This window comes from Delphinapterus leucas, chromosome 2, assembly GCF_059928025.1.
Source record: "Delphinapterus leucas isolate spDelLeu-1000000601 "Yukka" chromosome 2, BTC_Dleu_Yukka2, whole genome shotgun sequence".
Taxonomy (NCBI): Eukaryota; Metazoa; Chordata; class Mammalia; order Artiodactyla; family Monodontidae; genus Delphinapterus; species Delphinapterus leucas.
In genome coordinates, this window is record NC_143130.1 from 18,711,691 (window position 1) to 18,726,267 (window position 14,577).

General features: G+C 43.1%; 2 protein-coding genes across 9 annotated transcripts in view; one reads left to right on the forward strand and one right to left on the reverse strand.

Moving 5' to 3' along the window:
- Positions 1-4,611, reverse strand: part of LOC111178021 (uncharacterized) — a 33,192-nt gene extending 28,581 nt beyond the window's left edge. Inside the window, exons 1-2 of the mRNA XM_022580354.3 lie at positions 3,874-4,611; positions 442-560 (exon numbers count right to left, since the gene is read on the reverse strand). Of these exons, the coding sequence (XP_022436062.2) occupies positions 442-560; positions 3,874-4,180 (426 nt within the window). The 5' untranslated portion in view covers positions 4,181-4,611. The remainder of the gene's footprint in view (positions 1-441; positions 561-3,873) is intronic.
- The window catches only part of PDSS1 (decaprenyl diphosphate synthase subunit 1), a 55,412-nt gene continuing 45,242 nt past the window's right edge, over positions 4,408-14,577 (forward strand). For 2 of the 8 annotated variants that reach the window (XM_089903955.1, XM_089903933.1), the window contains exons 1-4: positions 4,413-4,679; positions 8,546-8,610; positions 10,135-10,255; positions 12,890-13,020. In XM_089903955.1, coding sequence (XP_089760081.1) covers positions 4,539-4,679; positions 8,546-8,610; positions 10,135-10,255; positions 12,890-13,020 — 458 coding nt within the window. In that variant the 5' untranslated portion in view covers positions 4,413-4,538. Of the gene's footprint in view, positions 4,680-4,943; positions 5,385-8,545; positions 8,611-10,134; positions 10,256-12,889; positions 13,021-14,577 lie in introns of those variants that run through there. The other 6 variants (XM_089903949.1, XM_089903948.1, XM_089903928.1 and 3 more) reach the window with 6 other exon arrangements.

Consider the following 14,577-nt stretch of genomic DNA (forward strand, 5'->3'; position numbering starts at 1 on the left):
TTAGGTCTATTAGATAGTTCCAAAATTGTTATGGCTTTCTTATTATGCATGGTAAAATAATATTCTTCCTAGTACATATTCTTTATAAAGGAACTAGAAAAAAGTAAATGTCCTATTTTTATCCCAAATTCATCTATATCATGAGAGAATAATTTAGAATTTGTTATTGGAGCCCCTTTCTAAGAATTTAACTCATTTACCCCTTTTTTCCACAAAAGTGTGTTTTCCTGTAAGATAACTTTAAAATGAAACTGAGTACTAGGCTCCAGGAATAAGTATCAAAAAGTGACTTCTAAGAATGACATTCTCCAAGTTATAAATTTTAAAACACAAAGATAATCATTTATCAATAGATTAACAGTTTAACTCTGAAAAAAATATTACTAATTTTTTAGACAAAAGTTATAGTGAGTTAAGTGTTGTGAAAAAGTAAAGCCTAACCTTTGAAACCGCTACAAGATGGACTCTTGATTTGAAAGGAGTGGGGAAGGCAATTGAAAAAACACAGTTTTTCACTTTACGCACATAATTTTCTTTAACAGGATCAATTGGCAACACAGCTGATAAAAAAAAAGACAACCCTTCTTAATGTTCTCATTTGTTGCATATACAGCATTAATAGTCCTTAGAAAGCCTACAGTTGTTTAAGAAAATCAACTTAAACTACTATTTTGTTCATACTTTGTTATTTAAAGACTTATTTTCAACCATATCTATTCAATATTCATATATTACAGTATATTAAACTGTCCAAGAAGATGGGAGATGAAAAAAGTTTAAAACAAGACACATACCCTGTCTTCAAAGATTTTCACTTATGGGAGACCAATGGGATGTGCAATTTATTTATAAATAAGAATATATGAATAAAATGAGGTGAGCTGCATTACAGTATCAGAGTTATAGTACTGGCCAATCCAGTAGATCCAACCAAAAAAATATTTGACACTTAATCACATTCTTTCTGCCCTTCAGAAAAATCATAATTAATTGAAGGAAACAGATATATACATAAATAACTGTAAACCAGGCAACAGATGTTTTACTAAATGTACAAAACTGCTTCCAATCCCATCAGAAACTTCAAAACATTTGATACATGCCTGTTCACAGGGCTAGAATTCTAAAAATTGCCTCTAAAGAGATAAACTATGTTTCATGAAGTCCATGCACTAAAGCCCATGTACTTTGTTTAAAAAGCTGTAGAGAAAAAAAGAGAGCTTTGGGCATGCTTTAGATACTCAGAAAATGTTTACTTTTAAGTACAATTCTTAAAATCTTAATGTTTTCCTAATCCAAACAAATTAAAACAAAAAATAGAAGAGGATAGGTGTATTACTAAAACAAGGGACACAAAAACCTATGTTTCTGGATAGAGATATTATCAGGATGTCACTGTCACCAAATTATTTATTTACTAAACATAATGGAAATCCAGTCAAAAATCGTAGTAGGATTTTTTTTTGAAGAAAGAAAGTGTAAATCTGAGAAAACACTTTTTAATAACAGAAATGGGAGCTTCCTTATCATTTTAAAAATTGTAAAAATAACTAAAAATATTGCTATCCCCAAAATAGATGCAAAAATCAATGGGACTCCATAAAAAGCACAGAAACAGTCCAAAGTAATGTAAGAATTCCCTATATAATGAAAACAATATTTTGAATCAGTGGAGAAAGGTGGCATCATGTCAATTTGTTCAATTGTTTGGAATAACTCCTTTTTATTCCACACAAGCCTAGGTGAACTAAATGTCAGTTATAATAGAAACAAGAGAATTCTTATATCTTCTCCATATGAGTAAAAAACAGGCAAATGTGGGTCAGATTTAGCTCTTTACACTTTCCCCTAAGTACATGGTGAATAAGGCAGCATCATGGGGGAACAAATGGGTAGTCAACCAAAACACAGATTTTAGTATCCATCAAGAAAACCTGACTATGATTAGGAGTAGATGATCCAATAGTGTATTTTCTTCTCTTTTAGGAGAGCCTCTGTGTGGAAATAGACTAAATTATATAATTAATGCATTATCTTTTATGATGCTCTAAAATTTTAGTAGAGCATGGGCAGTATATAATGTTTCACTAATACTTATTTTTTTGTACTGATTGACTCACATTTTGGCAAGGTAGCTGATCAGCTAACACCTGTGATCACTGGCCATGGAATAAAAAAGACTAATTGCTTCAGAGGTACCCAGTCCTCACCCTTGTTACATTTAGTGAACTAATCAGTCATAGACTACGACCCCAGAGAAAATTCCGAACGCATGTTAACCCATTATCTTAACATTTCAGAGAAATCGGTAGTAGAAATAAGGGTATTATTTCAAGTCTTCAGAATTCAGTTTGGTCTAAGAATACGAAATGCACAAAAATTGCTCACCTTTCAGTGCAACTCTTCCCTCAATCAATGTTGTTACCAGAGTTACATTGATAATTCATTTATCAGTTATCTAATAACATCAGGATGAGGTGTTTCTATGCAGTACTATGAAACAATATATGGTTATATTTTGTATGTAATCTCTCCTTGGCTGTAAAACCTGGTCCTACCTAATGTTTTGAACAGTATCATCATTATGGAAATAAAATGTCTTCGAGTGTAGCCAATTCTCCAATATCAAAATAACTTTGAAAATGTTTCAACTGTACACTTATTCCATTTTTATCAGTGTGACTAGTTGTTTCATTTGTATAAGTGCAGTCAAAAAGGCCCAAGCCATTTCTAGACTGTGCATGAGAGGAGTCTGTTCTTTGGCAATTACGTGCACAGCTTAGACATTGTTTTAACTTTCTAGACTCATGCTTGGCCTAGTTGGGTCAAAGGAACTCCTTTGTATTCTGCATGTCCTGTTGGTGGGTGATTGTTCATGGGAAGTTTAGCTATACTATAATGGTGGAGGCCTTCACAAATTTCATCTGCCTTCCCCCCTACTTAGCTTTGCCGAATTACATCTTTTTAAGAGCCAGGTTATTGTTTTAATCTGGGTAAACAATTTCTAAATGAAAATGGCATAACAGAATTGTGTAGTGCTCTATCTACCAACTATGTGAGCTTGGGCAAGACACTTAATTCCTATATATCTGTTTCTCTACCTATAAAAACACGGCAAATGAAAATATTCTAAGTCACGGGATTGTTGCAAGTACAAGTGTTTACTGCAACACTCTTTTGGCCAACTCCACCTGTGGATATTTCTTAATACATAACCCTAGATCAAGATAAGCCACAGGTGCATATTAACAACCTTAATTTGTAAAGCACCTGACATCTTTTATATAATATTCTTCAAAATTAGGGGAAAAAACCCCTCAATAAAACTGACATTTTAAAAAACTTTATTATATGCTTTTATTCAGTTAAAAAATTTTTGAAGATAAATGTAAAAATGTGCTCAGCTATACGGGTGCTTGCATTCTTTAATGCAAAATGCATGAGTCAGAAGAACAAGAAAAAATATCAGAGAATCACAGTTGCCTGTTTGCTGGTCTATTTTCTCATAAGAGTGAATTTTTTGAGGACAGAGTTAAGTTTCTTCTATTTCTGTATCCCCAATGCTTACACTTTCTCTGATAGGCTTTGTGCGTTTGTACGCATGTACTGAATGATTAATTGTATCACGACTTCTCTTATAAAGACACCCTCTCATTACCATGAGAAGAGTAGATCTGGCCACAGAATTAAGTAAAAGGTCTTTATAACCCTTATCGGGCATTAATCCTGTCCATTCTCCAGTATTCCCTGGGCTGGTTACAAGTAGGTTCAACATTACCAAATATTAAACAACTTCGCACAGCTCAGTACACCCACTAGCGGGACTCACATATCCAGATGTGAGCAAGATTGCCAAACTAGGCCACAATATACCTATAAGGTTTTCAGAGGAGAGCGTCCAGAAGTCGAGAGACGAGGCTAATCTAACTTCTCTTTCACAATAGCCCTGCTCGGGGTTTGACTTGTTACTGTAAAGATGCAAAAGGCTGGCACTTCCTGCAAGGCCAGGTCGCCATAAGGAGCAGACGACGGCGTGGCAGGTAACACCCAAGAGAAGCAGCCGCGGAAACTGGAGCCTCCGGATTAGGCAGCAAAACAGGAACCCGATGCTTCGCGTCCTACTTCTGCCTAAATACGCAAAAGGAAAGTTCATGATTGTTCGTCGGGCGCCCTGTAGCATTTCTAGATGACAGCCGGTCTAACACGGGTGCATTTTTCCGGAGACTACTGGAGGCACCGGCTGGGCGGGGTCGGAGGAGGCCGCTCCCCAGAAGGAAGATCAAGCTGGTTTCTCCCGAGCCAGCGGCGGGCGGCCGGGCGGGGTTACGAGAGGATCCAGCCGCCCCACCGCCGCTCAGCTCCCTGCGGCCGCCCCTCCTCCTCCGGGGCGGGAAGCGCCCTCGAGAGAAGCGAGAAGGGGCGGGGCTGGCGAGGCAGAAGCTCTTCCGCTGCCGGATTTCCGGCTCCGGGTCCCGGCAGGAGGGGCCGCCGGGCCAGAGGCGGGGCTGCCGCTCTGCCGCGACTTTCAGACGCAGACCATGGCCTCGTGCTGGTGGCGGTGGCGGCGCGGCTGCTCCTGGAGGCCGGCGGCGCGGAGTCCCGGGCCCGGCTCCCTCGGCCGCGCGGGACTGTCCGGGCTGCGCGCCGCCGCCGCCGCCGCCGCTGCAGCCAGCGCTCAGGTGAGGCCGGGAAGCGCGCGCCGTAGCTGGGCGCAGAGGTCACCGCACTAATGACAGCGGCGCCGCAGAATGAATGAGGGCGAGCTGCACGAGCGGCGGGCGGGGGCCGCGGGGCTGCGCTGGGACGCGACCCAGGGCTGGCGGGGCACCGAGGACGGGACAGAGCCGAGGGGTGGGCACCCCGCGCGGGGCTGCAGAGCTGTGTCCTGGGGACAGGGGAGCGTCTTGGGTATGGGGAAGGGGCGGTGAGGAGCCAGGTCCCGGGGAAACGCAGGTGTGGCCCAGTGGTCTCCTGGGGTATGCGTAAAGCATGGAGAGCGTCTGCAGGTGTTCCCTCTCGAGTTACAGCCAGGGCTTCGGGGGCAACAGAACTTAATTGGGATTTTAGAGCAAAAGGTGCTCTGAGCGCTCAGAGATACGGAGGGTCCGCGTAGCCTCGGAATAGGCGGAAAAGTCTCGTGGAGAACGCAGGGCTGATGCTTAGAGTGGCCCGGAGTTCAGTCCTGCGGTAGCTGTTTCGGAGGGAGGGCACACCTGGACGGGCTGGAAGGAGAAGAGGCCTGAGGATGTCGCAAGTGGAGAAACCTTGATTTTTAAATCGACCTATGACTTCCTGAAGCAGAGTCAGAATCTGAGCACTAACCGTGACTCCCTGACGCTCTCCCCTGCTGCCTTTGGACTCCATCTCATTTTTCTCCCTTTCCGGTCAGTTTAGCTCCTGTGTATTGACAAGTTTCTATGGCTCTGTGAGTCCTTTGCCGCACTTTGTAGTGATTAATTCCTGGCGTACCACAGGCTAGGCTGGTACTGGTAAGCATAACCATGCAAGGTCTGTGGACTCACTGTCCTTTTAGAGACTTCTCCGGTCGCATAGTAATTGTATGTGTTCTCCTCTCATCCTCAAGGCTCATTTTTTTTTTAACGTTTCTTTGAATTTAGGACTCTTCCGTTTCAGTCAGATTTGGTGCACTTCCGTGTCCATCAAAGACCATTTCCCAATATGAAATATGTAGTATTTCTAAATGTCTACTTTGGGATACATATGCATACATAATCACAACTTATCCAAAATAGGCATTTGGAGAGAGAATGGCCGCTGGGCTAGTCTATGGATTAGACAGTAAAGAGAGAATATGGGAAAAAGAGAGTCTGCTGGGATCCATTTCAGCACTGTCCTAGCCAGCCTTCAAATAGTTCCAGTACCACAGATGAGGATGTTATTTGGAGAGGTGGATGCACCCACCACTGATGCTACTGATACGTCTTTTCTTTGATGCTCCTTATTTATTTATTTATTTTCAATTCCATGCCCATTAAACAATTATCTTAGCCACAGATAGGGTGCTTTCCTGGAGAGAATATGCTGGATGTCTTCCATGTCTGCCTTAATGACCACAAGGAGGAGGAGCCTTTCTGGTAATGCCAGTACCGTGTATTTCTGATTCGTGTCAGTGGTATTTTTCACTGTAAATACATGAGCCTTCTGGTGTCTGCCTCAGGAGGGTGTGTTGTGGCTAGTTCAAGTCTGTTAGGGCCTGATAGTCCTTGGGGACAAAGAGCAACAACGATAAAGCCACGCCTGTCTCTCCCAGCACAGCTCCACTTTTCCTGATGTTTGTATGTTCTCTCAACTTCTTCATTGGTAGTGTTCAAACGTCTTGGAATAGGACAGAAACCAGTGTGTATATGATTGTGCCAAATCACTTGTCAGTATGTCTTGCTTCTTACTCAGCATTTTCTCTTTTTTAAAAAAAGTAACTTCATGAGAGGCAAGGTTGGCTTTCAGGGAGAATATGTGATGGAAAGACACAGAATCGGAATTGGGAGATGGTTGTTGCCCGTGCTAGCAGTGGCACACTAAGTGGCTCCGGTTACACCACTCCCTTTGAATACTTTCCTGTTCTCCTGAGCACCTCTAACCTCACTTTGGGAAACATTGCCCGAAGGTACTCTTTTTTTTTTTTTTTTTGCGGTACACGGGCCTCTCACTGTTGTGGCCTTTCCCGTTGCGGAGCACAGGCTCCGGACGCGGAGGCTCAGCGGCCATGGCTCACAGGCCCAGCCGCTCCGCGGCATGTGGGATCTTCCCGGACCGGGCCACGAACCCGTGTCCCCTGTATCGGCTCTCAACCACTGCGCCACCAGGGAAGCCCGCCCGAAGGTACTCTTAAGGCAGAAGACAGCTTGGTTGAGTACGTACCATATTAAATGTACACAGCTAAGAGCTTTACATATGATCTCTCAATCTTAGCATCTCTGTGAGTAGATATTATCAGAAAGCTGTCTCAAGGTAACTACCGGGAAATGTTGGGATCTGAGCCAAGATCCACCTTCCAGGCTTTCAACAAGTTACGCTGTTGCACTGCCCAGTGGTTAAGAGCCCTCTGTATTAGCTGTGTAATTTTAACTCTTCACCCCAAGTTAGAGGTTAGGTCTCAGATTGAATAAGCATTATAATAAATCCTAAATTCGTGTGAATCATTTACACATGAAGGCTGACAAAAGTAGGTTAAGTGTCATGTAATGGTAAAATGAAAGGATTATCACTTTTTTTCCTTAGGACATTTTAATGCCTGGGGTGTCATAAATGTCCTTACTGGTTTAATGAATATAATGCTATGGTGAAAATAGAACTCAGGACCGCCTTCTTTGGCCTGCCTGCCTGGCAAAGTCAACCTTTATTGTCATTTTAGTATGTCTAAAGCAGGGTGTGTTCACTAAAGAAAATTCAAAAAATATGAATTTTAAAAGAATAAAGCAAAAAACTCCCACGATCCTATTTATTCCAAAATAACTATTTTTAATAGCCTGGTTTATATGCTTCTAAACCCTGTTTCCTGATTTTATTTGTGTGGGTGTACACATTTTTAGTGGAATCACATAATGCACACAGTGCTGTAGGTGTTTTTTTCTTTTGATATATTGTAAACATACCCGTATTACCAATTTTTCAGACTTTTCTGAATTTCAAGTTCCCCGGCTGTATAAAAACAAGTAGTTGTGAGAGTCAAATAGTGTGAAAGCACATTGTAAGGCTTTATTACCTTTGTTTTCTTTTTCTACTGCTAAATCCATCCTTTGTCAAGATAACTTTCTTCAAGTGTTCTGTAAGAGCCCTTCACACATCAGATTAGTAAATTAGTAATTTTTGAAATGCCTGTGTCCCTGAATTCTTCAAGTTAGCTGCTGTATCTGTGGGTCCCCACTCCTGTGCACAGTAATTGTCAGAACTATTTGTCGGCACCACCTCTGAATCCTTTAGAAGTCGTCTCTTGTTGTTCTTGATCTCTCAATATTATCAAAATGTGCTGCTGGGCTTGCTTGTTTGTTGACATTACTTTTCAAGAAGTACCATTTCCAGGTATATTCAGGAACAGCGGCTTGAAATAGGCAGTGTTTGTGTAACTGTAAATTTCTTCCTTAACATTGAAATCCTTTCTTTTTCACTGTCTGGGCAGATGCTTTTGGGATCTTGATTATTCTTTGTTTTAAACCAAGTTAAGACTTTAAAAGAGTGTAAGCCACACTAATCCTTACTATTCTCTGCCCACTCTTAGCTAAATGGAAGGGAATTTCAGATCTGGAAAGATAGATGTGAATATGGAGCAGTCTTTGGGGGAAGGGATAGATTATAGATGGTTTTTTTTTTCTGCTTTTTTATATTTATATTTTCTGTAATGACGAATATTGCTTTTGTAATAAGGAAAGAAAACTTTTTGTTATTTTTTTCTAAAGTCAGTCTAAATGGACAACTAAAAGATAAAGGTTACTTTTATTATAAATTATGGGAGTTTTAATTTATCTAGTGTTATAAACAAGTTTTTCACAAATATTCTTACAAGTTTCTTAATACTTTTATTTTATAGATGTCCTATTTTAATCTTGTGAAGAGTTTAACGTCTGCCTTTCCAAATATGTATAGTATATCACGGTAAGTTTATAATCCGTATTGCAACTAAAGTTATGAGCCATACTGCCAGTAAATTTCTATTCTAAATTGTGATGGGCTAGTCCAACAAGTTGGATATGCTGTTTAACTAAGTGCCACAGTATCTGCTCTATGTGATCTCTGCCTTTTGAAAAAATGGGAATACATTTGTCCCTTGGTATGGTGGAAGGGGATTGGTTCTAGCCACGCCCCCACCTCAGATACCAAAATTGGGGATGCTCAAGTCCTATAATATTTGCATACAACCTACACACATCATCCCATATACTTTATTTTTTTTTAAAGGAACATTTATTCATTTATGGCTGCATTGGGTCTTTGTTGCTGTGCACGGGCTTTCTCTAGTTGCAGCGATCATGGGGGCTACTCTTTGTTGTGGTGCGTGTGCTTCTTATTGTGGTGGCATCTCTTGTTGTGGAGCATGGGCTCTAGGCATGCGGGCTTCAGTAGTTGTGGCTCACGGGCTCTAGAGTGCAGGCTCAGTAGTTGTGGCGCACAGGCTTAGTTGCTCCGCAGCATGTGAGATCTTCCCGGACCAGGGATCAAACCTGTGTCCCCTGCATTGGCAGGCGGATTCTTAACCACTGCACCACCAGGGAAGTCCCCATCCCATATACTTTAAATTTATTTATTTATATTTTTGGCTGCGTTGGGTCTTTGTTGCCGTGTGCTGGCTTTCTCTAGCTGAGGGGAGAGGGGGCTACTCTTCGTTGCAGTGCACGGGCTTCTTATTGTGGTGACTTCTCTTGTTGCGGAGCACAAGCTCTAGGCACAAGGGCTTCAGTAGTTGTGGCACATGGGCTCAGTAGTTGTGGCTCACGGGCTTAGTTGCTCCGCAGCATGTGGGATCTTCCCGGACCAGGGCTCAAACCTGTGTCCCCTGCATTGGCAGGCAGATTGTTAACCACTGTGCCACCAGGGAAGCCCCTCATCCCATATACTTTAACTCATCTCTTGGTGACTTATAATACCTAATACAATGTAAATGCTGTGCAAATTGTTATAAATACAGTGTAAATGCTGTGTAAATAGTTACCAAGCATGGCAAATTCAAATGTTGTTTTTTGAAACTTTCTGGAATTTTATGAGTTTATATATTTTCATATATATATATATATTTATATATATAAATATATTTTTTTCAGTTCGAGGTTGGTTGAATCCGCGGATGCGGAACCCATAGGTATGGAGGCCCAACTGTATAAAATTTAAACTCAGAACACAATGAACATGGTTTATATTTCTTTGATTTTATGGGTTCTCAGGGTCCTGGTTATAAAAATTGATGTATTGTTGAGCAAGATCAGAATTCTGTTATGTTTTTCTAAATTATAATGACCTTTTTGTATTCATGCTTAATTTCCAGCAAGTATCTGGGCTTAAATTTCCCATCATCGTACTCTGCTGTATATATATGCATAGGCCTGTATAATTCTTACTTAAAAGTGAAGTTATCTCAGTAAAATAACGCTCAGTCTTCCACTGTGTGCATTTCTGCCTCTCCAGGTTCCATCACGTGACGCCAGCAGTGTGCTGCTGTAGTAAAACACGGAGCGGTGAGAAATACACTGATCCTTTTAACCTTGGCTGGAGAGACTTGAAAGGTCTGTACGAGGACATCAGGAAGGTAAGATATTTTTGACGATGCTGTAAAGTAATGTTGATTTCTTAGAATTATGCGCAAACAGTGCAGGTTTTCACATGTGTGCCGTGCTGTTGCAGATTTGATTCCCAAATGTCAGGTTTCAAATGTTTCTTGAGCAACAAGTGTGGGGCATCGTGGAGGATGCAATGCAAGTTACTATCCAGAGGGGGTTGATGGCAGAATTGGGAAACTGAAAAAAAAGGTACAGGCAGCACGTACACGTCCAAAGAGTCATCTAACCTTTCCTTGCCAAATCCATCACGTGCTCCAGGCCTGGTGAGGCTATGAAGCCTCCGGTGACTCCTGCTACTGTCTTCCTGTCCAGTTCTGAATATCAGTGCCAGGCTGACCCAAATAGGGCTTTCTTCGCTAAGCATTCTTTTCCCAAAATTTTCAGTGGCCCCCAGCCTCACGTGGATTCTCGGATGCTGCCCAGAAATGTTCACGTGCCCCTGGTCAGCTTCCTTCCCGTTTCAGGGTTCTGCACTTTGCCCCTGCAGCCCCCACCCGACTCTCCTGTTTTCACCACTTCCTGTCCAGTGGACCACGCAGAGGCCGTGAAGGAGGAACTCCCTGAACGCCTGCTCTGGGCCGTTTGCAGCCCACACTGCTGCGTGCCGGCCTCCTCCCCTCCCACCTCAGTGAAGTCAGGGTTTCCTCCTTTCCAGCTTCATCCCTGTACCTCTGGTTAAGTCCCATCCCCTTTGCCTCCTTGGGGCCCTAGGAACTCCTCCTGCAATTCCCTGCTCTCCTGTCTTTATCTGCAGACTCGCCCTCTTCATTCTCTTTCAGATCCATTTTGGATGCTCCAGCTTCTTCCTGTTTGTCTTTTAAAGGACCATCCCTTGACCCTGTGTCCTCCTACCCCTTCCCTTCCAGTATTCTTGGCCTCTCTCTCTCTTTTGCCCCTTCACCACTGCCCCGCCATCGCACTGTGCCTTCCTTTCCAGCCTCTCCTCTGAAACTGCCTTTGCTTCCCTCCACCAAATCCAGTGGGTACTGCTGGTTTGTATCTTCCCGGACTCTTTGAACATTGGACACTGTTCACCACAACCCCCTCTGTGAAACCCACCTCTTGGCTTCTGCACTCTGCTCGTCCTCCTGACTCTTAGGCCATCCTTCAGTCAGCTTCCTGGGTTCCTCTCTGTCCCCTCCACCCCACCCCTATTAATTGTGCTGTCCCTGGGGTTCTGTCGGCTCCTTTTCTCTCTCTGTCTTCACGTTTACCCATTCCCATGCTTATGAGTCCCACATAATACCTCCAGTCCAGATGGAATTTTCTCTCCTAAACTTTGCTCACTGGGCAGCTCCCTGGAATGTCCATGACTGTCTCGCACTTGGCAGATCTGAAGCTCTACCTTTTCCTACAGTTTGTTTTTTCTCTTGTTTTTCCTATTGATTGGAGGCTGCCACCCAGGAACCCGGGGAGGATCCTCGATGCAGCCTCCTCTTCCCCTCCACACCCTCCTCGTCTCGTCTGTCTCTTGCCTTCAGTCCCCAGCCTTGCCTTCCTCCTCCTGCCCTCAGCCTGAGCCAGAGACGCCCCCGTTGTGCTCCCAGAGCAGCTGCACTTACCTCCACGACAGCAGTCCCACCGCAATGTTGTTTTCCTTCCCCCATCTAGACTCTGAGCTGCCTGTAGGCAAGGGGCTGTCCTATTTATCTTCGAAACCTCTGCGTTTATTATCGTCCTTGGCACTGAGTCACTAACTGAGGGAGTGAGTGGCTGGCCTGCTGGACTGTGTTCACTTGAGCCCTGCTGAAGGTCCTTTGGGTCCATTTGTAGCTCCCATTGCTCCCAGGGCATAAGCTCTGGTTCTCTCCAGCGAGTCCCTGAGGGACAGATACAGTAAACACACATGCCCATCACCAGGAAGGCTCTCCCTCCTCTTCAGAAATCAAAATCCTACTTATACTCTAATCCCCAGTCAAAGCTTATCTCCTCCATGAAATGTTCAGTTTTTCTCATCCACACTGATCTCTCCATTCTTTGAACTTTAATGCACTTAATGTACGGCATTGTTCAAGTTACCACCATATTATTCACTGAATATTTCACATTTTTTAAAATTTTGCTTTCCCAACTCAGTTGGAAGCTCCTTGCCATCAGGTAAACCATGTCTTACACTTTCCCTATGAACCTTTGGCTTGTGTGGCTAAGTAACGGCTGAGCCAGACTCTGACCCCTGCTCTTCTTTCTGGCCACGTCTCGTCTTCCAGCCCCTGATACCCACTGACCTCCTGCTTCATTGGCTCCTACACTCCCCATCTTTGTCCTCTCCCCTCCATGTTCCAAGCTGTAACCAGCCCTGTTTCTTTCTCTCTCCAGCTGTCACTGGCCATCTGGTGCTTTCCTCCCCCAATCTGCTATCTCTTGGAGTCATGGGGCGGCAGCAGTGCCCACCCCAGCACTGAGGCCCCTGGGGGTGAGCCAGGCATTGCTTGTGGCCCAGCCACACACAGCCAGCTTTATGGCCATACAACATTGGAACCGTTTCCTACTGAGTGTTGAATTTCTCAGTTGAAATGAATACACTAAAATCAAAGTTTTGTGAAAGAAATCCCACTGACTGTGCAGTTATGATGCTGTATTGACACAGAGAAACTTTGTTTCAGGAACTATTCATATCTACAACAGAACTTAAGGAAATGTGTGAATACTACTTTGATGGAAAAGGAAAAGCCTTTCGACCAATTATTGTGGTGCTAATGGCCCGAGCCTGTAATATTCATCATAATAACTCCCGGTGAGTTATTTACTTTCTCCCCTTTATTGGTTTTATATTTGGCAAACCTTCCTTCCCAAGGTTACTGTTTAATCTCCTGTTTAAGAAGTAGCATGTATTTGAGAATTCACTTTGTGGTAGTTAGTTTCTAGCTTTGTGTTCCCAAGGTCACCCTGGAGTCTAGTCTGGGCATCTTCCTTTTCCATGTTTTTTAGTATCCATGGAAGAACAACTTCAGCTGCAAATAAACATTTTGGAAAGAATTTTCAAAGCCACATTGAGTTTTCTCATTCAGAAGTAAAGAATACCAAGATGTATGCATACTTGTAATCATTGTACACATGGGGCCATTAGTCCAAAGGTTGATGGTTATAAAGTCATGAGTTAGGCCTGGATTCTGGGCACCACACCCACTGCAGGGCCTGACTTCCTGTGGCCTTTGGAAACGTGCCAAAGAAAAATCTTCTTAAAAGAAGGCATTTTGACTATCGGTCTTCAACTTCTGTGTTTCAAATATGTGTAAATTTTTCAAATATTAAAACAACTGCAATGTTTTAATATTAAAGGAAAACGACAATGGACCCATTGCCATTATTTTTTAGACTCTTTGCCATGTTACTGGAGTGTCTTCATAATTTTTTTTGTTACATCATGTAATCTATTGATATGACCTCCAGTAGACAGTAATAGACTCATACATTTCCCTAGTGTTGAACATTTGCATTACATTCCCTTTTCTCTGTAGATAGCACTTTAAGGAATGCCTAAGGTTTGCCAGCACTACATTTAAGGTTGCTGTCAGAACGAGTGTCAGATGTTGCTTCTTAGCACATGCTTGCCTCTGCCCGCAGCCGTTTGTGCCCCGCTGCTGTGCCTATCCAGCTCCAGGATATGATTCCATGCTCATGGGTGCCTCCCACTTACCCTGAGACTTTCCAAGTGCTCACAGTATAGTTTGAACAAGCAGTGAAATCTCTGGCAGTGACCATTTTCCCATCATCAGGACTACTTTCACCTCACCGGAAGGCAGGGCAGCAGAAATGCTCCCTCTGAACCAAACTTGAAATACCTCTCACATGGTCTAGAACTGCATTTCTCAGCCTTGACTCTGCTGACATTCGGGGCTAGATAATTCTTTGCCGCGGGGACTGTTAGGTGTCTTGTAGGGTGTTTGGCAGCCCCTCCCCTAGTTGATGACGACCAAGAAATTTCTCCAGACATTGCTAGATGTCCCCGGAGGAGCAGAATCTCCCCTGGTTGAGAACCACTGGTCTAGAGATAGTGTGTGTTTATATTTTTAATTTCTCAGATTAACCCACAATACAGTTCATCACCCTCACAGAAAACAAGGGAAGGAAAATATTCTGCATTGCTCACCTTAAATCCTGTCAGCTGTTATCCCCAGAGTCAAAGTCTTCAATTTACCTCATTGAAACTGTATAAACTGTTGGTTGCTGAAAAAAAATGGGAGACTATATACCCAGAAAAGGCATTGCTAGTTTAAAAACAAGGAAGTTCAATTCTGCCTTCTCCAGGGATGTTCTAGCTACAGCTTAGGGCTTGCTGAAGGCACAGTGT